The 24032-nt window shown below is 41.0% G+C and overlaps 4 protein-coding genes across 8 annotated transcripts in view; 2 read left to right on the forward strand and 2 right to left on the reverse strand.

Annotated features, from left to right (window-relative positions):
* The first annotated feature begins 156 nt into the window (after window positions 1–156).
* Window positions 157–2313, forward strand: LOC109988597 (histone H3.3A). The gene is made up of 4 exons (XM_020640136.3): window positions 157–293; window positions 1101–1238; window positions 1344–1497; window positions 1594–2313. Exons 2-4 carry the CDS (start codon window positions 1111–1113, stop codon window positions 1720–1722), a joined length of 411 nt encoding a protein of 136 aa, XP_020495792.1. The 5' UTR covers window positions 157–293; window positions 1101–1110; the 3' UTR covers window positions 1723–2313.
* A 41-nt stretch (window positions 2314–2354) lies between these two features.
* si:ch211-250n8.1 (uncharacterized) lies at window positions 2355–7745 on the reverse strand. 2 transcript variants are annotated; one of them, XM_020640135.3, is made up of 16 exons: window positions 7538–7743; window positions 7122–7229; window positions 6821–6896; window positions 6204–6360; window positions 5980–6025; window positions 5807–5865; window positions 5590–5625; window positions 5331–5383; window positions 5107–5239; window positions 3418–3632; window positions 3295–3340; window positions 3146–3211; window positions 2990–3049; window positions 2833–2918; window positions 2540–2634; window positions 2355–2459 (listed from the first exon to the last, which is right to left on the reverse strand). In XM_020640135.3, the coding sequence occupies exons 1-16, from the start codon at window positions 7572–7574 to the stop codon at window positions 2425–2427; spliced, it is 1308 nt and encodes a 435-aa protein (XP_020495791.2). In that variant the 5' UTR covers window positions 7575–7743; the 3' UTR covers window positions 2355–2424. The 2 variants fall into 2 exon arrangements, with proteins under 2 accessions (XP_020495791.2, XP_065805857.1); XM_065949785.1 differs by having other exon boundaries at window positions 6821–6976; window positions 7122–7745.
* A 1573-nt stretch (window positions 7746–9318) lies between these two features.
* Window positions 9319–15504, forward strand: zgc:194990 (uncharacterized protein LOC568410 homolog). Of its 2 annotated transcripts, XM_020640097.2 has the most exons (11): window positions 9319–9465; window positions 9814–9980; window positions 11096–11187; window positions 11301–11399; window positions 12300–12407; window positions 13166–13324; window positions 13512–13652; window positions 13959–14010; window positions 14343–14369; window positions 14716–14742; window positions 14849–15504. In XM_020640097.2, exons 3-11 carry the CDS (start codon window positions 11125–11127, stop codon window positions 15406–15408), a joined length of 1236 nt encoding a protein of 411 aa, XP_020495753.2. In that variant the 5' UTR covers window positions 9319–9465; window positions 9814–9980; window positions 11096–11124; the 3' UTR covers window positions 15409–15504. The 2 variants fall into 2 exon arrangements, with proteins under 2 accessions (XP_020495753.2, XP_065805862.1); XM_065949790.1 differs by lacking the exon at window positions 14343–14369.
* Window positions 15505–16563: 1059 nt separating this feature from the next.
* The window catches only part of itgb4 (integrin, beta 4), a 29126-nt gene continuing 21657 nt past the window's right edge, over window positions 16564–24032 (reverse strand). The window contains exons 35-44 of one of the 3 annotated variants that reach the window (XM_065949787.1): window positions 22902–23069; window positions 22707–22811; window positions 22461–22616; window positions 21984–22118; window positions 20141–20290; window positions 19807–19995; window positions 19559–19714; window positions 19277–19441; window positions 17868–17966; window positions 16564–17780 (exon numbers count right to left, since the gene is read on the reverse strand). In XM_065949787.1, coding sequence (XP_065805859.1) covers window positions 17650–17780; window positions 17868–17966; window positions 19277–19441; window positions 19559–19714; window positions 19807–19995; window positions 20141–20290; window positions 21984–22118; window positions 22461–22616; window positions 22707–22811; window positions 22902–23069 — 1454 coding nt within the window. In that variant the 3' untranslated portion in view covers window positions 16564–17649. Of the gene's footprint in view, window positions 17781–17867; window positions 17967–19276; window positions 19442–19558; window positions 19715–19806; window positions 19996–20140; window positions 20291–21983; window positions 22128–22460; window positions 22617–22706; window positions 22812–22901; window positions 23070–24032 lie in introns of all 3 variants that reach the window. The other 2 variants (XM_065949786.1, XM_065949788.1) reach the window with 2 other exon arrangements.

The raw sequence follows: 24032 nt of genomic DNA on the forward strand, positions 1-24032 counted from the left end.
AAATAAAAAATAAAAATACAATAACCAAATAAAAATAAATAAATAAGCATGAAAAAATACAAATACATTTGAGAGTAGTATCAAAAAAATAATAAGAATATAGTACTTATTGACGCAAAAGTCTGGTATGGGAGGTGAACCAATGAGCGTGCAGTGTTTCCGTCACAAGTATGACGTCATGAAACACTATAAATACACGGCCTGAACCCTCCGATCGCAAAACGTTTTTCGCAAGAAAACCTACCTGGACTTACAGCCGCGGCTGGTGCGTCATTCTGACTGAGATCTTAGAGGTAAATATATTTAAGTTGATCCGACATTAATACGTTTACAAGTCCTTGTTGTTGTGAGTTGTGTTATATGACGTGTATGTCGTTGTTACACAGGAATTCACGTCTACGGGCACATTTAGCCGAACAGGCTAACGTGTGGCTTTGCTAACATTAGCTAAAAATAGAACAATGGAGTTTCTGACCGTCGAGGCTCCAGATAAATGTCAACCTGAAGCTTTACGAAGCCACACTCGGTCACTATTGCCAGTCTGGTGTTACCGATATTTACCGTTAAGTTAAGGTTAAAAATGGTTGACCTTATTCTAACAAACCAAGTAATTGTAAGTATAATCTCAATAAGACTGTGAAGTGAAATGGAGGTAGTGTCGACGAAATGAGAGGCTGTGAAAATGGCGATGTCGAAATAAGCAAAAGGCAGACATGTTGTGCTGCTGTAGGCCCCGGTTGTTTTGACACTTCTGATTTGTCTCGGCTGAAAGTTGGATTATAAATTGTTTTTGTTTCAGTAATGATCAACAGGACTATTGTTTATTATTTATTAACTTGCTTCTGTGTGTCACATATATCAGTGTTGGTGTTTTCGTAAGGATTTACTGAGTCTATTCAACCTCACCGATCAAACGCCTCTCTGTGGGTTCAATCTGGGGGAGGGGTGTAGGCTGTGTTGTATTGTATCGAGGCTAGCTTAGCATCCTGATTTGATAATTGACAGGCTGGCCCCTTCTTTTGTCATGCTGCCGTTTTCACTCAAGTTAGGTCAATACAGGAGTCTGATTTTTAATCTCAGTTCCGGGTCTGTATTTTTAGCAAACACGAGATGGCCCGTACCAAGCAGACTGCCCGTAAATCCACCGGAGGAAAGGCGCCAAGGAAGCAGCTCGCTACCAAGGCAGCCAGGAAGAGCGCACCTTCAACGGGAGGCGTGAAGAAGCCCCATCGTTACAGGTGTGTTGAGTTTTAAAACTACTCATGTATGCCTCTTGTTAGTTTGGGTGTCACGTAGTCATGTAATGCCCTGTTTTAACATCTCTTAAATCCTTGGTTGTGTAGGCCAGGAACTGTGGCTCTGAGGGAGATCCGTCGTTACCAGAAGTCCACAGAGCTTCTTATTCGCAAGCTGCCCTTCCAGCGTCTGGTCAGAGAAATTGCCCAGGATTTCAAGACTGATCTGCGTTTCCAGAGTGCTGCCATTGGTGCTCTTCAGGTAAAACTCGCATTGAATTAAATGCTTAAGATTAATGGTACCAGTAGGTCATGAGGAGCAGTATTTAACTTATTTTTTTCTTTTCTGTATTGACAGGAGGCCAGTGAGGCTTACCTTGTGGGTCTGTTTGAGGACACCAACTTGTGCGCCATCCACGCCAAGCGTGTCACCATCATGCCCAAAGACATCCAGCTGGCTCGTAGGATAAGGGGAGAGAGAGCCTAAGCAGCAAGTAGCGGCATCAAGACAAATGATACTATTTATCGTACTTAAACATTTTGTGGACATTTTTATTTCTTGGGTATTTTTACCATTTTTATAATTTTTTTTTTCTTTTCTGATTTTGTAATGTGTTTTAGATTGAGACTATTCATCAATCATTCCACAAGCCTGAATATATGCTTAGGGGTAGTTTGAAATGTTATGCAGTAGGAGAACATACCTATTCATTCATTCGTCATTACTACGTGTCGTACCACCTCGTTGACTTCTATTCGGGTATAAGGCTGTTTGGAAATAGTGTCCTTAACAAAAGGATACATTCACATCTTCCATAAGGGTCTAGGGATTCTTCAAACCATTTACCACAAAATGCCAGCATGTCTTGCTAAACCGGTCTGACTGCAGTGCACAGGTTTTGGCTACAACACTTGCTAATGCTTAACACTCAGACCAGGACTATGGCAGACCCTCCTGTATTTTTCTGGACTGCTTTTTACATGTTTTTCAACATAAATCTTGGCAGCTACATTTAATACTATTTATGAAGATGTTGTCACATGTCTTTCTATTAAAGGTCTTTATGAGTAGAAATAACTTGTGCTGTTGTGTTTTTTGTTTTCAGACAATGAGTAAGATTCTGTTTTTAACACTTGAAGTTTATTTACAGGCCCTCCCCAAGGATCAAGTAGACATGTTGGGTGACTGTCATACAAACCACTCGGTATGCTTGAATCCAGTAGCTGTAATGAAGATAACATCTTTTTAACAACTTAATCTGGTTTGCGTGACGACTCATTGGCTGTAGAATGCTTTGCCTCACCTATACGGCAGACTATGTCCTCACAGTCCTTGATAGTGCTGGCTCTGAGCGCCACACAGCAGAAGCCTGTGGACTGAGGGGTTTCTGGGGAGTCTCTGTGAACACAACCAATCATGTCTTGACATGACATCTGTATTTGGCATTAAGAAATACCTGACTCAGGTATTTCATCACAAAATGCATGTTGACTCAAACTACAGAGGGATGGGTGAAAAGGCCAGAATGTTCTTAATTTAACTAATTTAACAACTAGCATGTTGTTGAGGTGTGTAATTAGTATAATTTATACTTACGCCACACAGAAGGCAAATATGGTGTAGTCATGTTGACTGAATCTCCCTACACATGAAATCTCTGGGTAGTGATAGTCAAACAGCTCCTGAGGAAACCAAAAATGTGTCATTGACCAATAACATAACTACAGTCATGATTTTCATAGACATGACTTACCAGCTTACTACTTCTGTCTGTGCAAGTCAAATGTGTTTCCTTCAGGTCAAGAAGCACCTCCTGCAAGACATTAAACATCAATGTTATTGACAAGAAATTATCCCTAGAGACATGACTGAATCCAACAATGCCCTGCAACACAAGTGGGTTCTTTACCTTGCTTGGCAGGTTTTTCTGTAAAACTTGCGGGATGACTTGCTGCAGTACCTCCTTGCCTCCATTCTGAAGTAATATAAGTATTAGTGTTATGATTAACAAACACATGATTACACTGAACTGTTCATTGAATGAAAGACTCAAATTACCATTCCTATGTTTGCTTTGCCCAAAAACTGCACTATATGCACAATCCTGCAAGAGAAAATAGTTGGGCTTAAATTCCTGTTCAATAATCTTGAAATCACAGTAAAAAGATTTAACTAACTTGCCTCCCTTCTTTGAGACACTGTGATGGTGCAGATTGCCGCTCTGTGGTGGCACACTGCTGGGATGGAGCGGGGCCAAGTTGAAGGGTGGGGTTCTCTATCCTCAGGGCCTGTAGAGGTTTGATAAGGGGTCTAAACACTGTTCCATCCTGAGCCCGCCAACGCAAAACACAGATGGACAGAGGGCAGCCCTTCAGCCGAGACATAACAACTCCTGCCTGAGAAAACAAAGAAAATGTCCGGGGTAGAAAATGTAATAAAATGTTTGATTATGGTGAAAAACAAGAAAGTAAATCTATTTTTTATATTGTCATAATGAGGCTGTGATTTGTCCAATGTTCTAGATTGGCTCAAAAAATCCCTTGTCACTGTTCTTCTACCTGTTTAGTATGACGATGTGGTCTCAACATATCTACAATGTGTCACGTTTACAATGCACATACATGCAAAGGTGCTGATGAGACCACTACTCAGGTTGGGTGCTTATAGGGACCAATTTGCGTTGTCACTGAACTACAAGTAATGATACAATTATAAGATGTGTGTTTTCTAACTTCACCTGGGAGTACACGAAACAGATATGTGAAACATTCATAGAGATGTTTATCAAGTAGTCAATACACACAGTTCACATGTCAGGGTCCTAGTGTTGTGCATGCTTGCTCACACTGACATGGTGTCAGGGGTGTGTTGTGTGTATCCACATGAAAAAGGACACTTATTTACCCCTTCTGTCTGCACTTATCACGTCAACTTTTGAGTAACAGTAGATAATGGAAACATATTCTTTCTCTACGTTTCATTCTTCAAATGTACGTTCTTGGGGTGGTCTCTGCTCAAACATCTGACACCTGAGGTGGCCATCAAGATTTCAAGGGGCGCCCATGCCACCATTGGCTACCCGTATGGAATCACCCTTGTGTGTTTTTGCAGGGACATTGGAGCTGAGCAGAGATATCATTAAACTTACTGGAACCGCCTGTTTTTTCCTAACACGGCTGGACTGGCAAAATGTTGAGTTGTGGCAGCTTTTAACGATGATAACGAACGGGATAAGACTTGTGTAAATCAGTGTAGTGATGAAAGATACAACAGAAAACTCAAAGTACTTGGTCTTTTTCGATTCTCTGATTCTTTTTGAAGTTTTCAAAATCCAAAACAAAAAACGCCAACCAGAATTTACATTTTTAGACACTTCAAATCCATTATTACCCCTTTACCTTTTCTGAAGATTATTTCCTTTTTAATATATACATTCCTAAATCTGCTTCTACAGATTTAGGAATGGAAGGGGCGAGTGGGATCATAAGATCAGACACAACATGACTGTAATGAAATGATTAAAGGAAAATGCACCCTACAAAAAACATCCTACTGCCGCACAAAGAGGTTTAACTCTGTAAGGATCCTCTCTGTAGTTATGTTAAACCACATTGTGTCATCTGCAAAAGAAAGTACTGAAAAAAAAAGTATTACATCTGCAAAAAAAAGTACTAAAAAAAAAAGTATTACATCTGCAAAAAAAAAAGTACTGAAATAAAAAAAGTATTACATCTGCAAAAAAAAAGTCCACTGTGGCAGGTACAGACTTTTAAACACACCAGTTACACTGTGGTGGGACATATAGGAACACAATGTCTCTTAATGTCACAGCTTGGTATTTGGATGTATAACACTGTGTGCTTAAGGTACCTGTCCAATTTTAGAATTCCTCAGTGAGGTGCCGTTGATCTCATCAATGACGTCGCCAGGACTGATAAACTTGTCAACATGAGCCTGACTACCAGGTATCAGCTCAAGAACGAAGACACGTCCACTGAGATACCTGCGACACAGACACAGAAACACATGCATGGACTTACCTGTTTCTGAGAATGTACATGTGTGATCATGAAAGTAGAGTGGAAGGCACAAACCTCAACACCATCCCCATCTCCCGACAGGGCACTACTTCATACGTCTCACACACCTGGAACAATAAACATAAAATAACAGGACAATTCTCACATTATTCCGTGACTGATTTCTGTTGTTGCAATCCCTGCTGCATGCTGGATTTTTTGTTGTTGCGATTTTAGGGCTCATATGGCAATTAAAAGCACGATACATTTGTAGATGTCATCAGACTGTCTCAGTGTTGCCATGAGTTACTCATCAGAAATGACTGCTTCTTACCGGTAGGAGCCAGCTCTCATCCAGAAAACTGCAATTCTGTTAAAAGAGCCAAGTTGCAGTCATTTGTTAAATTCGTTAAAAAAAAATATACAGCCTTATGTGAATTATAGTTGGCATTTAAGCAATCAAGGTTTTGTTCTTAAGTAATATCCTCCAAGTCTTGAGATTTTTACACATAGGACACTTGCAATGCTTGAAATAAACAAGCTGCTCTAACCTCCATGTCCAGTTTGAAGTCCACGTGAGAGAGGACCAGCAGCAGCGACATAAAAGGCTCTAAAAGAGGCAGAACATTATTGTTTATCTTGCCAGCTGAGTAGCAGTGGTGACAAAGATTTCCTGGGGTTTACTCAGTATCAAGTGAAAGACAGTGAGATCAAAAACACCCACCCAAAAATTCTTCATTCCTGAGAATGGACATTTGGGGGCAGTACCACTTGAGGGGAGAAAAACAGTATGAACACAGAACGAACAGACGCCATTTAAAGTCTATTAGAGAGAGTTAAAAATGAATACATGTGAAGAACACTTTATCCATGGCACCTTACAGTCACAGGGAAATGTATCTATCTGTTAATGCAAAATAGAGAACGCATCTTGTTCATATATCTGACCTCCAGGACTCTGGTTGTATGCAGCAGGTGTTTGATGAACTGAGGCAGAGCCTTGCGGCTGAGGGCCACTCTGAGCAGGTAGCGACCTCGGCCCTGAGCTGAGAGCAGCTTCCTGCAGACTCTGGTCTGCTCCACTGCCAAGGACAGAGCAGACAGCCTACACATACACACACATACACACGTGTGCATGTCAGCAGGAATAAGAGGCATTAAATTGTGTCTCCTTGCAGTGCATAGTTATTTATAATGTAATGCAGGGGTGGGCAACTGGCAGCACGGGGGCCACATGCGGCCCCCATCAACCCTCAATGTGGCCCTCAGGTCAATTTTTACATATCAATGAATTGGAAACATGAAGAAAATGTGACAAAATCTGCCATGAAATCATGAAAACCAGAAATACGTCCATAATAATATTTGATCACTGGTATATGTTGAGTTAAATTTGAGACATAATTGATTTTTTTAATAATTGATTCATAATTGATGGTTTTCGTATACTACAATTTGGCCCTTTGGCAGGGAGAATTAATTAAATGAGGCCCTGGCCGTGACCAAAGTTGCCCATCCCTGATGTAATGTATCTGATAACTACTATCCATGCAGGTTGGTTTTACCTGCCGCAGGTATCTTGTTGGGGTATTTGTTCAAAACAGTGCCAGTAGTCTCTGTGTACCAGACTCAGAACTGGCTCTGCAGGGAGAACAAACACAAGCTCACTCTTTACTGTAATGACGGTCCAAATATAGTAGCGACTTCCGATCATGTCTCATCTAGACATTAAAATACAAAAAATGGTTTGTCCTTGCACAACAATGACAGACATTTAAGCACATGGGTATAAAATATGGGCTTCATTTGATATAAAGAAACACTGAAGTAACTGATCAAAATACATGATATTATGGGGATACTGACGTTGGAGCCCCTTCCTGAGGACCAGCTCAAGAAGCTCACAGCAGGAAGCGAGGTGAGGGTTGGAGTCAGTCACGATCTCTCCATCTGACTGCAGGTTCAGCACACACACTGAAAGGAACACAACACCACGCAAACTGACTGTAGGCTATACAAATACACGTTTTACATGCAACCCGTGTTACATCACCATTACACACGTCAACACGGTAAAAGAAAAGACACACGACCTTGCAGGTTCGTGTAAATGACGACGATAATGATGCGTTTGTTGTTTGCAGATATAGAAGTCAAATGACGGAGAGACAGTTGTTTGTTTTGGCGAGCCATGAAACGAGCAAAACTGGATATAAAAGACAAATATTGTGATCTAATAGCAGATGGTTTGCAGATCATTCGTTTCTGTTGTGCAGTCCTACCTTTGAGAGTGCCGAGGAGAGGGTCTTTTGGTGCCATGTTGAGTTACCAGCTGTGATGCAAGCCTCTGCTGTCATTGAAGCTCAACGAGACGCGCTTTAATCTCACTTCCGTGTAAACATACCGACACACCTTCCCATTCCAACAGACCAGACACAAACACAACGACAGGATTAAACACTCATTCAATATCTGTGTGGGGGGAAAAAAAAGCCAAGAATAAGACGTCTCAAACACCCACCACAGAGTCGGTGTTATGGTGATTTATGCTGCCGTGCCAAATTTTAGTCGCATACGTTTCTATTATGTGTCATGCAGGAAAAAGTAGGCTAGCTAATATCTCTCACGGTGTTTTGATATTTTAAATTATTTCAATAACAATGTTATGCAGGCTAAGGCCCCATCAAATATTGTCCTTAAAGTATCCCACATAGATGCTTATAACCATTCTACTAGCTAACTCACTGAGCCCACTGTAATTCGTTGACAATATTTAAATACTGAATTATCAAATATTTATTTGAGTACTTCACTGGTAGGCTATTGCAAGAACTGAACTGTAAACACATCTGGAGAATAATAGCACAATTAATGTGGTGTAGCTATGATACCTTCGAAGACTCAGTTTAGGCTTATAGGCTATCTCCAACTATGAGCTCATTTTTTTGTTTGGATTTTTAAAGGTCACAAAGCTTTATTTCACACTGTGCAACAATACCACAAGTATTTAAAGAATGTAACAATCAATCAATCAAACAATCAATCAACCAATCAATCAATCAACCAATCAATCAATCAAACAAACAATCAATCAATCAATCAAACAATCAATCAATCAATCAATCAATCAATCAATCAATCAATCAATCAATCAATCAAACGAACAAACAAACAATCAAACAAACAATCAATCAATCAACCAATCAATCAATCAAACAAACAATCAATCAATCAATCAAACAAACAATAAATCAAACAATCACTCAATCAATCAATCAATCAATCAATCTTTATTTGTATAGTTAATAAACTAATGTTATCTCGAGACACTTATATTATTATATGTTATATTAACTTTAGACCTGACATGAATCCATCATGAGCACTAAACAACATCCTTTAAACAGAACCAGACCTGTATGATCAACAAGTATTAGTGAATGAATTCCAGTTTCTCACCAAATGTTTTAAACACTATGACTTCCTGTCACCTTGAAAGATCAGTCAAAGAAGGATTAGTTACTTTACGATGAAATGTGACATAATGTATTGCACATAAGAAGAAGTTATTTTACTTAAGTTTCTATCTGCTAAAAACTTTTTATATACATATAGTCTACATTCAGAATTTGTGTTTCCCTTTTCAATTTTCTCATATAGCCTATTCGGCGTACGTGTGTGTTTCAGTACGCTATAAACATTTGAAGCACTGACTTTGGTATTGAAAAAGACACTTAGGCCTAATAGTAAGTAATAGCCCTAATTGTTTGTGAGCTTCTCCATAAATTTGGAGGCGTAAAATCTAGATTAGAGAAAGCCTGAGATAAGGCAGGTGCTGTCCCTTTTAGAGATGCCCTCATTTGTAGGCCACTGTTTTTGGTGAGATCAATATTAATAATGATAATAATAAGAATTTTGCTGCAAAATATTTATATACAGCCATTAAAGCCATTTTTCCCCCGTTCATTAAAAAAAGCCATTTGCGGACTCCCTGGTTGTAGTGACGTTATAGCGACCTCTAGCGGCTCCTCCTTCAAACTGCAGCTCGGTGGTTCATTAAAGCCCGCGCTGTGTTTCTGGGTCCGCAGATGAAGTGAGGATGCAGCAGTGTGTGGATGTGAGTGTCTGAAGGCGGACAGCTGAATGAGTCAGAGTTTGGACGAAAATATCACAAAAGAAGCGGAGCAAAGGAAACCCGTCATTTAAGAAGGTAAAAACTACAATTTATTTTGTCGCATGAAGACAATTTGAGTTTTCATCGTGCTTCTGAAAAAGGGTGTCACCAATCAAGTGATATTGTTTGCCTTTGCTGTTGTTGTCCATTTCTTGGAGGAAAAAAAACAAATAGATATTATTATTTTGTTCGCCTGCATTGCATTTCCAAAAAACAACACAAGATATCAGAGAAGATACAGCCTTACACGAAGGCATATTATTTTATTCTAAGGTTCATTCAGTGAAGAAAAATCCACAAATCCCCTTTATTATGTGATATTTTGTGTTTTATGGTTTTGTAAGCCTACAAACTAGCCTATTTGTTTTGTATTTTTGCTTTCAGGCAGAGGTTGGTCCATCAGTCCCAATATAGAAAGTCACTACTTGTGTTTGCACAGCAAGATCACCGATGATAATCCTGGATTTCCCTTAATCTGCCAGCTCCTCCGCGCGCAGCTCCTCAGCCACCAAACACTCTGCAAAACAAGAACACCCTCTCTGTCATATCAGGTGAGGATGACATCTTCTCATGATAATGTTTGGGTAATTCATGTCATGGAATCTGCTTGTCCCCATGTTTACTCTGCGTTTTACAAGTCGCGTGTCTCACATATCCAATAGGTATCATCTTAATTATTTAACAGGCTCAATGGCACGAGGCATGTTTTCTTCTACAGCACGTGTTGGGACACACGTATGTGGACAGCTTTGACTTGTGACTCTGTGACAAGGTTCACCAAAGACATATCCACCATAATCATCCGTGTTTTGATGCGTGTTTCATTCGATCTCACAGCAGGGTGTTATTACTCACTAGATAATAAGGTTACACACTCTTGGCTTGGATGTTTTGTCTCTTGCCAAAGTTCTCAAACTACCACCTCCATTTTTCCCCCCCTCTTCAGTCCTTGGAAAGTCAATACCAAGCATCCTTTTGGCTTAGCTGCCACCTCTTCATCACAGAGAGAACAGCAAAATCCCCTCAGCGCATCAAACCGGGATGCAGGGGCGGACTGCTGAATCAACAGCAAACCGGTCCAACGATCCCCCGCACCCTCCGCAGTGTTTTTTTTTTTGTTTTTTTTTAAATGCTCCGCACTGCTGTCTCACATCTCCTTGGGAATAAATTTCCAATTTCAAGGCCGTGATCAAGACACATCAACCCACACACATCAGGAAATCCAGTGAGCATGCAGTATTTTTTTTTTCTGCCTGTTAGGACATTGTTTTGTCCCTTTGCAGCTCTCTTGGGTCTTTTTTTGTGTGTGTGCTGAGTGAGTGGGTGGGCTGTCTCTTTTCACTCCTCTACCAATGCGTGGGTCCTCTTCTTTCCCCTCCTCCTCCTCCTCCTCCTCCTCCTCCTCCTCCTCCAGTGATAGCTCAGACCGCCTCATAATGAGTTCTCTGTGGACTTGGAGTGCAGAGCTGTGGGGGAAAGTTCTGCAGTGCTTTTCTCTTTCTCTCTTGACACGCACTCGTACCTTTTGCCACCTCTCATAAATTAGCTATTTCTGCTCCCTCATCGATTTGTGTGTGGACGAGGGGAGCACAGTCAGCTTCATCTCAGCCCCTTGAGTGAGTGAATGTGTGCCAGCGTACTAAAGCTTTTTATTATTGTACCACAGGGCATCAGCCACGTTCACCAGCTGCCAGCATGATGAAGGACTGCCTACAGTTCCTTATCGAACCGGCCAAAAAGCTCAAGATCCGACTCAAGGTACGGTCAACAACTCATTTGATGCCACAAGATCTGTGCTACATTTTGTTACAACTTGTGTACTTCATGTCCTGATTTTGTTTCCTCTGTTATCATCTGATTCTGTGCTACAGGAGTCTCGTAAGCGAGTGAAACATGAGAAAAAGGAGCCGCTGGCAGAGAGTCAGGTTTTTATCATGGAATTGGCTCGAGAACTCAACAAAATTTGCCAGGTAAACATTCCTTTCTCCACTTCTGCACGATGCTGACAAACATGCATCTATGAGGTCGGAGTTTGCATGTCGGGGTCTGTCGTTGAAAAAGTTTGATAGATATAAAAGGTGTCTGATAGTAAACAAAACTCCATGCTGACTGTGCATCAACCACTGTGAATAATGGATCAGGAAGACGACAGCACAAAGGAGAATCAGTCTCCATAGAGATAAGCTCCCTGCACAAGGTCTTTTAGGGCATTCCTCTTCTCTTTTTTTTTTTTTCTAATTTGGCTGCTCAGGGCAATATGTTTTTTTTTCTTCCTGGATGAATGATGGGAAAATCTGAAATGATAAGATTGTGGAATCGTTTATTTGATCTCTTAAAATAAGGTCAATCAATAAGGTTTCTCCTTTGAGGGATACACCTTCAGCTCTGTAGGGGCTACAGAGCGTCATGTTGTTGTTTTTTTAGGAAGATGAAATACAAAATAACTTATCATTTAACAATCAGAACACAATAAGAAAGTTGATTTCTGTTTATGAATGTGAAGGAGATATCTCGTTAAAAAGTTGTGTGAATGTTTTAAGATAGGAGAAGTTAAGAACGACCCTTTTCACCTTTGTCTGAAATGTATCATGATGAGAATATGAAAACTGAAATCAGTGTTTAAAAGCCTGAGAAAGGGAGAAGTAATTTATTTTTGATGCTTAACGCTTTATTCTCTACCCTTGGAAAAATGTCAAGATGTTTCTTTTCTATATTATTTGTAAATGATGTTCCTTCTCTGGTGTCTTTTGCTGAATATTAATCATGTGTATGAAGTCTGTTGGTGGATGATACTACAGATGAAGGAAAAAGTAAAAAAAAATCAATCAATCAATACATTTCACTTACATGATCTTTTCCCTCTCCTCTAGAGGTCAAACATCCTCAGCCACATCTGGACCGGTGAGGACATTTGGCCGGCCAGTGTGTGTCGTGATTTCATAGTGGAGTGGTCAGGCGTGTTGGAGAAGAGAGCGCAGGTACGTGTGGTTCACAGTTGGTACTACGTTTTGCAATAACCTGATTTAAGAGATACTTTCTAATCGGTCTTACTTTACTTTAATGTCGGGAAGCAAACAGCATTTTAAAAACAGTGGGTTGACGAGTGATATATTACACATCCATACATTTTATTTGACTCCATTTTCCTGCGACCACGAGTCAATTTCACTTGTTTTCATGAGATGTCCACTTATTTATCTTATTAACAGCGCTGGTTTATGCTGTGTTAACCCCTTAATTTCTCAAGATCCGGAGAAAACAGCTGAGATGATGTAGTTATCAGGGACAAGTCAGCGTAGTTGTCCTGAGATAACAAGATAAACAAGTGGAGATCTCAGGGAAACAACTGGAATGTTCTCGTTTATCACTGGAATTAAAGAGTCAAGTATAACGTGTGGTTGTATGTGATCTTATGGCCTCTGTACATTATATCAGTAAAGTGTGAGTATACTATGCAGATCTCAAATGTAACAGATGTGTTCACAATGGAAGTATGAAAAGTACTGAAAAAGAAAAACAAATACAATTCTGGGCACTACTAATTTATATCGATTGCAAAAGATATTTAGATAAATGTATGCAAAATGACTAAATTAAAATTGAAAAACAGCATGATCCAACCCCAACGCCTTCCTGCCTCATGCATAAACATGCTTTGAATCAAATATTTGCAGGTTGTATGCACACTGCGTGGTTGGTGAATTGCTGCAGCTCTGTCTGTGTGTTTCTTGTTCAGCCGAGGATCATGCAGTCTGAAAACCACTATGAGAAACCAGAGAAGAAAGACTGGAGGGTACAACTCTTCTGCATCCTGGAGTCTGGGGGGGAGTGTGACATGGGGCCCCACAAAAGAGTCATCATGGAGTGGGCACGGGAGATCAAAAGCAGACCTCAGGTGATTAATGGAGTGGGTTCCTCCTCGTCTGTGATTAAAAGTCTTGACCCAGCTCCCTCTTCACACCTCATAAACACGACGTCGCCTGACCATGTCCTTGTCAATCATCAGAAGAATGCGCCTGAGCTATGAGCCCGCCGTAAACATGTCATTGTCTAACCCTGACTCTTAAACTGGTTCTTTCCAGCCCACCGTCTGGCCAGGCGAGCCGGTGCTCATGATGCTAGACGACCTGGAGTTCCAGTGGAAGAGGGGCCGTCTGCCTAACCTGCTCCCGGCTATGGAGCTCATCACGCTGGCTGTGCTGAACGCTGACAGCTCTGTTAAGGTCTGTCACATTACAGCCCTTGTTAAGCTGGTGTTGAATATATGTCGTGTGATTTGGATAAGCAGTCTACAGAGTTCTATTTGATTAGGACGGCTTGACAACAACATTGTCATGATGCTATCAGTTCCACAGAGTGAGGTGTGATCATTACGTATTGTTATGAAACCCAGTCAGACTAATCTCTTTATCACATTGTAGAGCTCACCTTGGCCTGCTTTGTCTCTACGTGTTGTTGTGTGATTGTGTGTGTGTGTGTGTGTGTGTGTGTGTGTGTGTGATTGTGTGTGTGTGTGTGTGTGTGTCTAGGAGGATGTGACAAAGCAATGGCTGGTGAGAAAGCAGAGGAGCCAGAGGACTGGTGCGTTTTCTTTTTTTTAAACTCATTTTTTTAACCTCTGAAAGCGACACACACACACACACACAGCTCTTAACATCATTACATTATAAAGACGTCTTGTCAGCATTCAGGAGGCTGAGCGGTCGTAGGTAACGTGTGAATTAGCTATTGATTAACACAGAAGCACTATTGACTTAATCAAACTCTGAAGCAGGCGTGAAGCGTGACGAGTCATTTCCATTAGAAGTAATCAGGGTCCAAAGTTTGATTGATCGTGCAGACATGCAGCTTTAGATAGCAGCGTGTTATTTAGAAGAAGGATGATAAGTGCTTTTTTCACTTTCTTTTAACAGACGCTGTCCGCTACATCCCCCACAGTGGTGAGTTCAAATCCTGACTCCTGTTGAAATGAACAACACAGAAATCTTCTAATCTTTACTCAATAGTTGTAGATTCATATGATTAAAAACAATTTTTTTTTGCATAAGAACATTTTGTGTCATCTACCCTTATAATGATTATATTAAAAAAAACACTTCTTTATATTTCCTCACTTTCTTTGGCTCACTTCTGATTGTTCTTGCTCGACTCGTAACAACAGCTAGTGGCTGGTGTATAGATAAGATAACAGCTTTTATGAACATTCAGGTCCGCAGGCTCCTCTGACATCACACATGGTTGATATAAAAATGCCTGTTTTTAAGAACTCTTCTCTTGTCTCCGCAGTGTGGAATTGGATTTGCGACGCTGCAGGTATGACAAAACACTTCCTGTTCTGATCATCTCTGTTCCTCTTTGAAGTCTTTTTTCATAATTTACAGCTTGTAATCTTTACCTCGTGAACTTCTACCCCCCACAGAGGAGGTCACCCTGGATTCAGACACCGCCAACCCCGGCCTACTCCTCTCCGACGATGGAAAGCGCATGAGGTGCGGCCTGGAGCGCCAGGACGTCCCACGTTGCCAGCAGCGCTTCGACAGCTGGTGGTGTGCTGTGGGCCAGGAAGGCTACGCCAGCGGACGTCACTACTGGGAGGTGGAGGTGGGCGAGCGGGACTGGCGGCTCGGTGTGGCCAAGGCCTCGGCTGTGAGGCATGGCTTCTGCTCTCTCAACACAGATTCAGGCTACCTGACTCTTCGTCTGGAGAGGGGAACGGATCTAAAAGCTCTGACTGTGCCCTCCAACTCGCTGTCGCAGAGCCTGGTGCCAAGGAAGGTTGGGGTGTACCTTGACTATGAGCAAGGTCAGCTGTCTTTCTACGATGTTGAGAAGCGCTCCCATCTGTACACCTACAACGAGAAGTTCACAGAGGTACTGTACCCATTGTTTGGAACTGTGGAGGTGGTCAAAGAGCTGGCCATAAGGCCTGCAGATGTCAGACAGCCATGCCTCTGCCCCGGGCCCTGCCTCTGGAACTGAGCTGCTTAAAATACACCAGTCACTTCTCAGTTCTGATCCCAAGTAAGCCGCAGAGTCTGGGCTTTTATTCTGGTCTGTTACTTAATAAATTTTTTTTTTTAAAAGTACTGTTTGTGGACTCAAAGTCAGGACCTTTCTGTGGCGGACCCTGTGAGATCAGGAAGGTAGCCCCCATCATTCTGCATTTCACTTCCTGTCCCTCTGCCTTCATGGAGACCGAGCAGTGTCGGCTAAAAACCAGGGATGCATCACGACAACTCCACATGGTAGGTATTGACTGATAAAGGATGACTGAACATTCCTGACATGTTGATTAGAGGAGGCTTTACGCTCAAAAGATTCAGTCTGTTGACTGCTCAGATGATCTTACACACTTTGGCTACAGCTTGTGGCTGAATGCACCTTAAAAAAAAACCCTTACGTTGAAATCAATATGGCATGTTTTCACATGTAACCTGTGTTGAGAGATTTGTTCCTATTTTGCAGTGCATGTGTACATTTTGAAAAACACTGACTATTATGTTTGTGTCCTCTTGGGCTGTTACTTTCAGAGTAGGCATTAGGACATTTCAACTTAAAAAGAGACGTAGACGCCTCTGTAAGTTGCAGGAAAACACATGTGCATATATTGATACTGGCTTCAGATGTTAGTCATATGAGTTTGAAGACATTGGAATATGGGATAGAGTAACCCATGTCAGGATATCAAAAACAGAGTTTAGAGATCAATAATGCTGCTGGCGTTACACAACATACTGTTTTTTTGTTTTTTTCAATCGAGTAGTTTGAAAAGGTGCTTGTTTTATATGCCACAAAGGTGATATTTGGATCGATGCATATGAAATGAGAGCATGAAGGCACTGTAGAAGTGAAAGCCACTCACTGGAGCCTCCGTGCACAGAGACAGTGCAGCTGCTGAGGGCTTGTGATCGCACACAGGCCGAGTCGATGCATGTGAAGATTTGAGTCTTTTACTCTTTGCTACTTTAGTCTCAAGCTTCCTGAAAACATGTGTCAGGCATGAGCTTGGTACTGCAGCTGTTTTTTTATTTTATTTGTTCATGTGTGCAATACTCAGCTATCAAAGCTCCAATAAATTAAATGTAAAATCTCCAACGTCTCTTCAGTGGTCACAGATTTAAAGGAATACACGTGTTCTTTTCAATCTTTATTAAGTGCAATAGAATTGACAAACCAAAAAAAAGAAGAAGAAACAATGCAGAGAAAGAGTCATTGATACACGTTGATCTGAAGTACAAGAATACTTAAATGTGTGTTTTTGGTGTGAAGTTCATCCATTCATCTTCATCAGATGTTTCTGACTAAAATACCCGCTCAAACACGATGAGCCATAATACAGTAGAAAATTGCATGGAAGCAAATACAATCTTTCCGTCTTTGTATGCTGTTTCTATAAAATATCAAGATCTCACCGGTGAATGGTGATCAACCTACCCATAATGCAATGCACAGTGAGCAAACATAAAGAACATCTACCAAAAGCAGTGTGTTTCTTTTTTGAGTATAAAAGGACTTATGAGTTTCTTTATTTGGCATAAAATCTTATGTCAGTCTGCTAGAGTAAAAACCTTAGAAAGTATTAAATATGCTTGAAAAAAAACCTTTAATATAATACAAAACTATGAACAAATCTCCCAAATACACTTCGCTTGCTTTTATAATCTTGATCACTCAGGATAAAAACGCTTGGCTGATGCACACAGACGTTTCAAAACAATCTCTCCTGCACGTTACACACACACACACACACACACACACACACACACACACACACACACGTCGATTACAGACAGGTGGAGGATTGGAAACAAAGAGAAAGGTCACTTTGGATTACTGAAGCGAAGTCAGATTACTGGTGTGTGCAGGCCTGATTTAAAGCCCAGAGAGTGTTTCCAGCTCTAAACCTACAGAGGGACTGAAGTCTTAAACAAAGGGACATGCTCAAACAAACAGGAGTGAAACAAAACACAAGCAACAGTGAAAATGAATGTAAATGTTCAAATAAACCTCATGTATGGAGCCACATTTTGTAACAGACAGGACAAATATCTAATAAATGAAATCATTTTTTTTGGTTGCAGAATCTCATGTATATATATTAAAACATGCAATGATCACATGATGAGCACTCTGAAGCTAACTCTTTTTAAAAGAGAATGTCAGGTTTTCATGTCATGTTGGACCTTTCGGGTTTCATTTTTGGTGCAGTTGATTTCGATTTTAAGACTCATAGAACATCTTCTTTGTGACGGTGGCTCCTCCCGTGACACTCCTCTGAACCACTTCCTTAGTAACCTGACGGGTCACCATGCCGCTGGTCTCCGTGCGCTGTGTGGTCATCATCATCCCATCTGTTGGACAAATGCAGGTGGTATTAATAGATAAACATATTCTTGTTGGGATTTTAAGAAAAAATTAAAGTGATGCTGCAGCAGTACCTGAGAAAAAGGAGTCCAGCATGGAGTCATTGCTTTGCAATGGCATTTGGGAAATGTCTTTCATTTGCATCGACTGCATGCTGTACTGAGACATTGCTCCTACAGAGAAGAAGGGAAGAGAGAAACATGACTGTTAGTGTATGGGTGTGTGCAAGAATGTCAAACATGATGGGGAAGTGATTGTCCGGCTTAACAGGAAACTCGATATGTCTGATATCTTGGGTAAACAGTTAGATGAGGAAAATATTTATGGCTTTGAAATGATAACTTTGGGAGGTGACTGAAATAAGAAGTCTCTAAGAACTCTGTGGTAGATATCTCTGCACAGAGGATCATTTCTAAGGACTTTGGTGACCCTTTAATAGACAAAAACTGAAGAGAATTCTAACTCTCAGACAGGGGCGTGTTGGACTTTTTTGACTGGGGTGGCCCATCTGGGGCATTGACTCATGCAAAGGTGGAAATGTTTCAAACATTGCCAGTTAATGTATTTTATAAGTTAGACAGTGTGTATTACTTTCCTATGCACCTGCCTTATGAAATACATGTTCAAAGTGTTTATTTACAATTTAAGTACAAACAAAATAAAATGTGCTACACTGATATGTAAAGAAAACAAGGATCAGCCTTTTGCAAAAAAAGCCTTAATGGTCGGTTTCAAATAGCCAAAAGGAGTTCAGGATTTTTAAGGTGGCACATGGAGTGGCCAATCAGATTGCAAGGGGGCACATACCCCCTGGACACGCCCCTACTCTCAGACAAAACGTTGATCTTTCTATATTTATTTTTGACAGTCATGGTCACCAGAGGATGTCTCCCTTTATTATATCGTCCTCAGATACAATGGAAATTCTTCAAGACGTTGTTTGCAATGTTATTCCATCTAAGGAGGCAAATTTAAAAATATAACACTGATCTGAGGTACAATAGAAGATTTAACTCTCCTTAAATTATGACCTAAGAACGCATGAATAGGTGTTTATTTTTGGTGAAACATTTTTCCAGTATCATTTTTCTAAATATTTTTTCAAATGTGTAATCCGACTTAAAAAAAAGTTTTGGCAGGTGAAACAAATGGATGTTAATTTCTGAGAGAGTTCCACTTTAAAATGTTTGACCATAAAAAAACGCAAACGCTATCGCTAATATTTAGAATATGGAGTAGATGTGCACTTAAACTCCTTGTGGCCATAATGAGTATTACAAAAATGTTTTCACCTGCTTGAACTTTTCCAACAGTTTTCACGAATAATCATATTTTATAATTGGCAACACTTCATTAGTCCCCGCTTTAAAAAAAAAAAAAGCTGACAAGAACTTTATTTTGCCTGTTTCTCTAATCAGTAGCCGCTACTGTTTGGAAGTTTAGATTATCATTCATATCCACAGTGATGTCAGAAGGATCATACCTGCATCCTGAGACTCAATAGTGATGATTCCCTCCCTCTCAGGACCAAAGCCCTGTGTGGTACGAGCCTGGACTTTAAACTTGTAAGGAATGTTCTCAGTCAGGTTTGGGACGGTCAGACTGATATCAGCACTGTCTCCATTCACCTGGAAGGTGCGAACATCTCCTGGAAGACGCAAAACACAGAGGTCAGAAAAGAATGTACTTCACAACACAGGCAGGATTATGACAACCCAGCAACAAAACAAAATTGTTTAGTAACATCTTTTCCGGAAAGTCTCACCTCCACCGTGCAGCTGTTCACAGGTGACTACATATCCCAGGATGTCTCCGTTGGGTTTACGAGGCTTCTCCCAGCTGAGCTGCAGCGAATCAGGACTCAGAGCAGTGAAGACAAGGGGGCCCGGTGCACTGGGGGTGCTCAGAGTAAATGGTGAGCCTGCAGTGAAATATGACAAACACAGATTCATAATCATGGCGTCTGTGAGTTCATGAAAGAAGTCCTGACAGCAAAATCAGCAGAGTCAGTACCTGGCATGGGGCTGAGAGGACTCTTGGGGTCGACAGCGGACTCGATGGTGATGACTCCCTCTCTTTCTGGACCCCAGCCCTCCTGGCTCTGAGCCTTTACCTTAAATAGGTAGGAGTGATTTGGCAGCAGGTCCTGGATGATCACTGAGTTCTCTTCTGGGTTTGTCACATCGACACGATTCGCCTCACCTACAGGAGAGGACACAGCTCGTTTAGCACCAGCAATTCTTACTTTTTAAGAGATCATGATGAAAGAGTTAAGAGTAAAATTAAAGAGTACGCTGAAATATTAGTGACGATGTGTAATGCAGGAAACAGTGCAGCGATCATTTACCTCCGTTGAGCAGCTGGTAGATAACACTGTAGCTCAGGATGTCCTTCTCGCAGTGAGGCTCCTGCCAGCTGACCTTCAGGGCGGTGGGACCCAGAGCAGAGAACACCAGTCTGCTGGGGGTGTCTGGAACACCTGGAGAAAGTCGTGCATCTGTCGGATGGTACAGTGAGAGAAGATTAAAAGTACTGTTGGATATGATCATAACAAATATCCACCTGTTTAGCCTTTGAGGGTAACGGTTGAAAAGGACATAAATGTATACATTGAACCTTCCAAGGGTGATTTCAACCATTCATTTTATTTTATTTTTTACAGATTTTTGGGTCTAAATGACGAATAGGTAGAAAAACTTTTTTTTATCACGGCAGTCGATCGTTCCAGCTCTCTGCATCTTAAAGAGCTTTATTGGATGCAATGACATCTTTGAGTCAAATCCATCCAATCGCAGTAAGTTTACTGAAGGGCTTGGTTTTTTTCACTGACGTGCTCAGACTCGTTTTAAAAAGAATCCCGTCCACACACCCAAAGTTCTCGGAAAAAATCTTCATCCACATGAAAACGCAAAAAACGCACTGTTACGGCTGTCATGAGCACGACAAGTCAAAAATGATATCCTTGACATTTTCTCCTCATTCCTCTGCAATGACCATTTACAGAGTCATACAAAGCTGTCCATTCAGGCGCCTCAGCTCGTCAACACAGTGGGAGAGCAACTGACTGTGTATGTGTAAGCATGTAAAAGGTCTAGTTAGTAACGTTAACACAATGTTAGCACTAGTGTGGTTACTCCTGTTAACACACTGATCTAATGTAAACAGGGACAGACAGCATCGCATAATGACATCAAACGGAGGAGAAACCGGCGCACAGTCTGACGTTACAAGCCCAATACTCTGTTTTCCCCGTCTACACATAAACACGTTAAATAGAGAATCTGAAAATCTTCACCCTGGAAGGAGTTTTCCAAAAGGTGACCTAAAACGCTGTTTGCGTCTGTACAAAAGGCCAAAATGCACAGAAAAACCTCAGTTAAATCTCAGTTCTCAGTGATGTCACAAGTTGAGCAAATTTGAAATGGATCATTCCCCCCCCCTCTACCAAGACAGGCACTCTTTCCCATTGATATGCTGTGAAATGAAACCTGCTTTGGGATTAAATTTGTATTTTTATTTTTTTAATGTCCTTGTCTTTTACATTATCCTCGATGAATCATGATCGTGATCATATTATTGATTTACACTGAAGTTTTAATGAGACTCTTTAAACATTTTTCTTGACCTTGTGCTAAAAGTTTTGTTTTTCAGAACTATAAAGGTGCTTGGACTGATTTTTTTGGACCACTTCTAATATGTCAGGAAAAACATGTTAACGAATAATTTACCCATTTACAAATCTAGCATACATGGAGCAAAATACAGTTTCATTTTGAAGCCCCAAATTAGGCCGAATGGTGTCAAAATGCTCCCTACAACCAAACTGCAGTTTTCTGATAATTATCTGTTCCACTTCAGTATCTCCAGAAACTTCTTCCACATTACTCCTATTTGTTTGATCCTCAGTTAACAAAGTTAACCTAACACAAAATTGAGTTGATTTTTATGCCCTACAGAAATGACTGAAAATAAATGACTTCAAAAGTATTTTAAAGATATGCTCTGAAAATGGTTCACAGTATTGAATCATGGCTTAAAAACATAAAACAACCGGTGAAGATCTTTAAAGCGTAAACCGGAGAAGGAGATCAACTCAGAGGCAGGATTAAAGATGACAGAAGAGGGGTGCAATATACCTCAAACCCAGCGAACACATCCTGTGCCCTTATGCTTGTATGCCACACACTTACCCTGGAGCACTCTGTCCAGATTATATAGAGCTTCATTGACATCTGATGACGGAGTCCTGGCCCTCGAACCCTGAGACAGGCTGTAGCTGAACTGGCTCTGAGAGCTGCTCTGCATCCCAGTGTAGCCGAACCCACCTGATGGCGCTTTGAGCAAGGGGGCAGAGAAGGAGTAGGAAGGGTTCGTAAAGAGGAGGGGTACAGAAAGCGATGAAAGTAGCACAGTAAGAGAGAAAGGGAGAAACAGGGATAGTCAGCACAGCTCCTGCAAAGTCAGTGTGGATAAGCCTGCTGCACAGCCAAGAGCCCCAACCCTGCTGGTCCAAGCCTTTGGCCTCATGCACTTTAACAGTTCACCTGCGAGGCCTCTCAAATATTGCACTCCCAACGTAAAGCTTTCTTTAACTAGAAAGACAGAGCTGATTTCTTTTCAATTTACTTTGGAATTAATGGGAACCGCTGCTTCGATTTAAAACTTACCAGGGCTTTGGAACGTGCCTGACAAATCTCCCATGACGATAGAGTCCCGGATGTTTTCATCTGTGTAGCCCCTGTTCTCTGAACGCTTCCTCATGATGACTTCTGATGTGTGAACTCCTCCTCCGCCGATGAGCATTTCCTGCCTACGAGTACCTCCTTCAGGAGAAAGAAAAGACAGTAAGGACAAACTGTATCTTCACAATCATCTTAAAAATTCTCCCATGCAGTCACTGTTCTTTATCTAACCTGGTCCAGTCATGTAGGTGGTACTTGTTTCGGTGGTATAGGTGCCTCCTCCTACTCCACCTCCTCCTCCTCCTCCGATGATCATTTCCTGCCTACGAGTACCTCCTTCAGGAGAAAGAAAGGATGGTAAAGAGAATCAGTATCTCCACATTCATCTTAAAAATTCTCCCATGCAGTCACTGTTCTTTATCTAACCTGGTCCTGTCATGTAGGTGGTACTTGATTCTGTGGTATAGGTGCCTCCTCCTACTTTATAGTTTGAGCTCAACGTAGACATCGGAGAGGACGATGCAGACAAGTTGCGTGTCCCTGATCCGCCTGGGAAAAGGAAGTTTTGGTCCCACTTCGCGTTCATCGTGTAATCTGTGAAACAACACAAAGTGGCCAGAATTGTCAACCGACACAGAACACAGGAGAGTTGAACAGTTTTAGAAACGACACAGTGCTAGTGACGCCAAGCACCCAAAACCAGGCTCAGCCAATCTATAGTATAAAGGAAGCACCAGCAGTTTCAGATCATTTTCAACTTTCAGGTTACAGAAAAAGCAACAGTTCAGCAGGATTGCATGGCAGGTTGGCCCCATCTACAGGCAAGGACAGTTATAGCTTGTGGAACTTTTGTGATTTGTGCCATCTGTAGAAGCATAGTTTTATAAAGGCTTTTGTGGTTTTTTTTTTACAGATTAGCAAGAGGCTGCTTCCCCAGATATTTAAACCATACTGTTCATTCTTTAATGACTAATAGCTGCTTCTAAGGAAAAGTCAATACGATGAATCAACACATCTTCGAAGCCTTTTTGAGCATTTTAGACTCGACTTGGTAAATGAAGAACACAAAACTAGCATTTATAAAAAGGAGCCACTTTAGCCAACTCTCTAACTTTACGCTATCATCAGCTCACTGTCATGCTCCCAATAGTAATGGCCACATTTATAAGAATGGGGAGAAGAATCCTGTGTTTGTCAAATTAGCATAAAAGAATAAGATAACATTTACTGAATCTTTTAGAAGTCGGGGTGTAGCCCATGATGTCATTAGTCCAAATCTGAACACGTTTACCATTTAATACTTCCTACACTACACTTATAACTCTACATCACCTCACACATTCATAAACACACAGGTTATGCCTTCTGAGACAACATGGGGTTCAGAATATTGCCCAAGAAACTTCCACATGCAAACTTGGAGGAGACATGGATCAAATAACCAGTCTTGGCAAATTAATTAAGTTAATAGCAAACCCTTAAATATCAAAAAATCAACCTTGGAACTAAGATTGTATGAATGAAATCAAGAATCAATTCATAAAAAAAAGATTTTAA

Source organism: Labrus bergylta, chromosome 21 (genome assembly GCF_963930695.1).
Source record: "Labrus bergylta chromosome 21, fLabBer1.1, whole genome shotgun sequence".
Lineage (NCBI taxonomy): Eukaryota > Metazoa > Chordata > Actinopteri > Labriformes > Labridae > Labrus > Labrus bergylta.

Bases quoted from the DNA above. Each gene is read 5' to 3' on its own strand.
- si:ch211-250n8.1 (XM_020640135.3), bottom strand. From the start codon at position 7,574: ATGGCACCAAAAGACCCTCTCCTCGGCACTCTCAAAG. The intron at 5,866-5,979 runs GTGGGTGTTTTT...TGCCTCTTTTAG, and splicing joins CAGGAATGAAGAATTTTTGG to AGCCTTTTATGTCGCTGCTG. The intron at 2,460-2,539 runs GTGAGGCAAAGC...TCTTCATTACAG, and splicing joins GGACATAGTCTGCCGTATAG to CTACTGGATTCAAGCATACC.
- LOC109988597 (XM_020640136.3), top strand. From the start codon at position 1,111: ATGGCCCGTACCAAGCAGACTGCCCGTAAATCCACCGGAGGAAAGGCG. The intron at 1,239-1,343 runs GTGTGTTGAGTT...TTGGTTGTGTAG, and splicing joins AAGAAGCCCCATCGTTACAG to GCCAGGAACTGTGGCTCTGA. The intron at 1,498-1,593 runs GTAAAACTCGCA...CTGTATTGACAG, and splicing joins CTGCCATTGGTGCTCTTCAG to GAGGCCAGTGAGGCTTACCT.
- zgc:194990 (XM_020640097.2), top strand. From the start codon at position 11,125: ATGATGAAGGACTGCCTACAGTTCCTTATCGAACCGGCCAAAAAGCTC. The intron at 12,408-13,165 runs GTACGTGTGGTT...TTTCTTGTTCAG, and splicing joins TGTTGGAGAAGAGAGCGCAG to CCGAGGATCATGCAGTCTGA. The intron at 14,370-14,715 runs GTGAGTTCAAAT...TTGTCTCCGCAG, and splicing joins CCGCTACATCCCCCACAGTG to TGTGGAATTGGATTTGCGAC.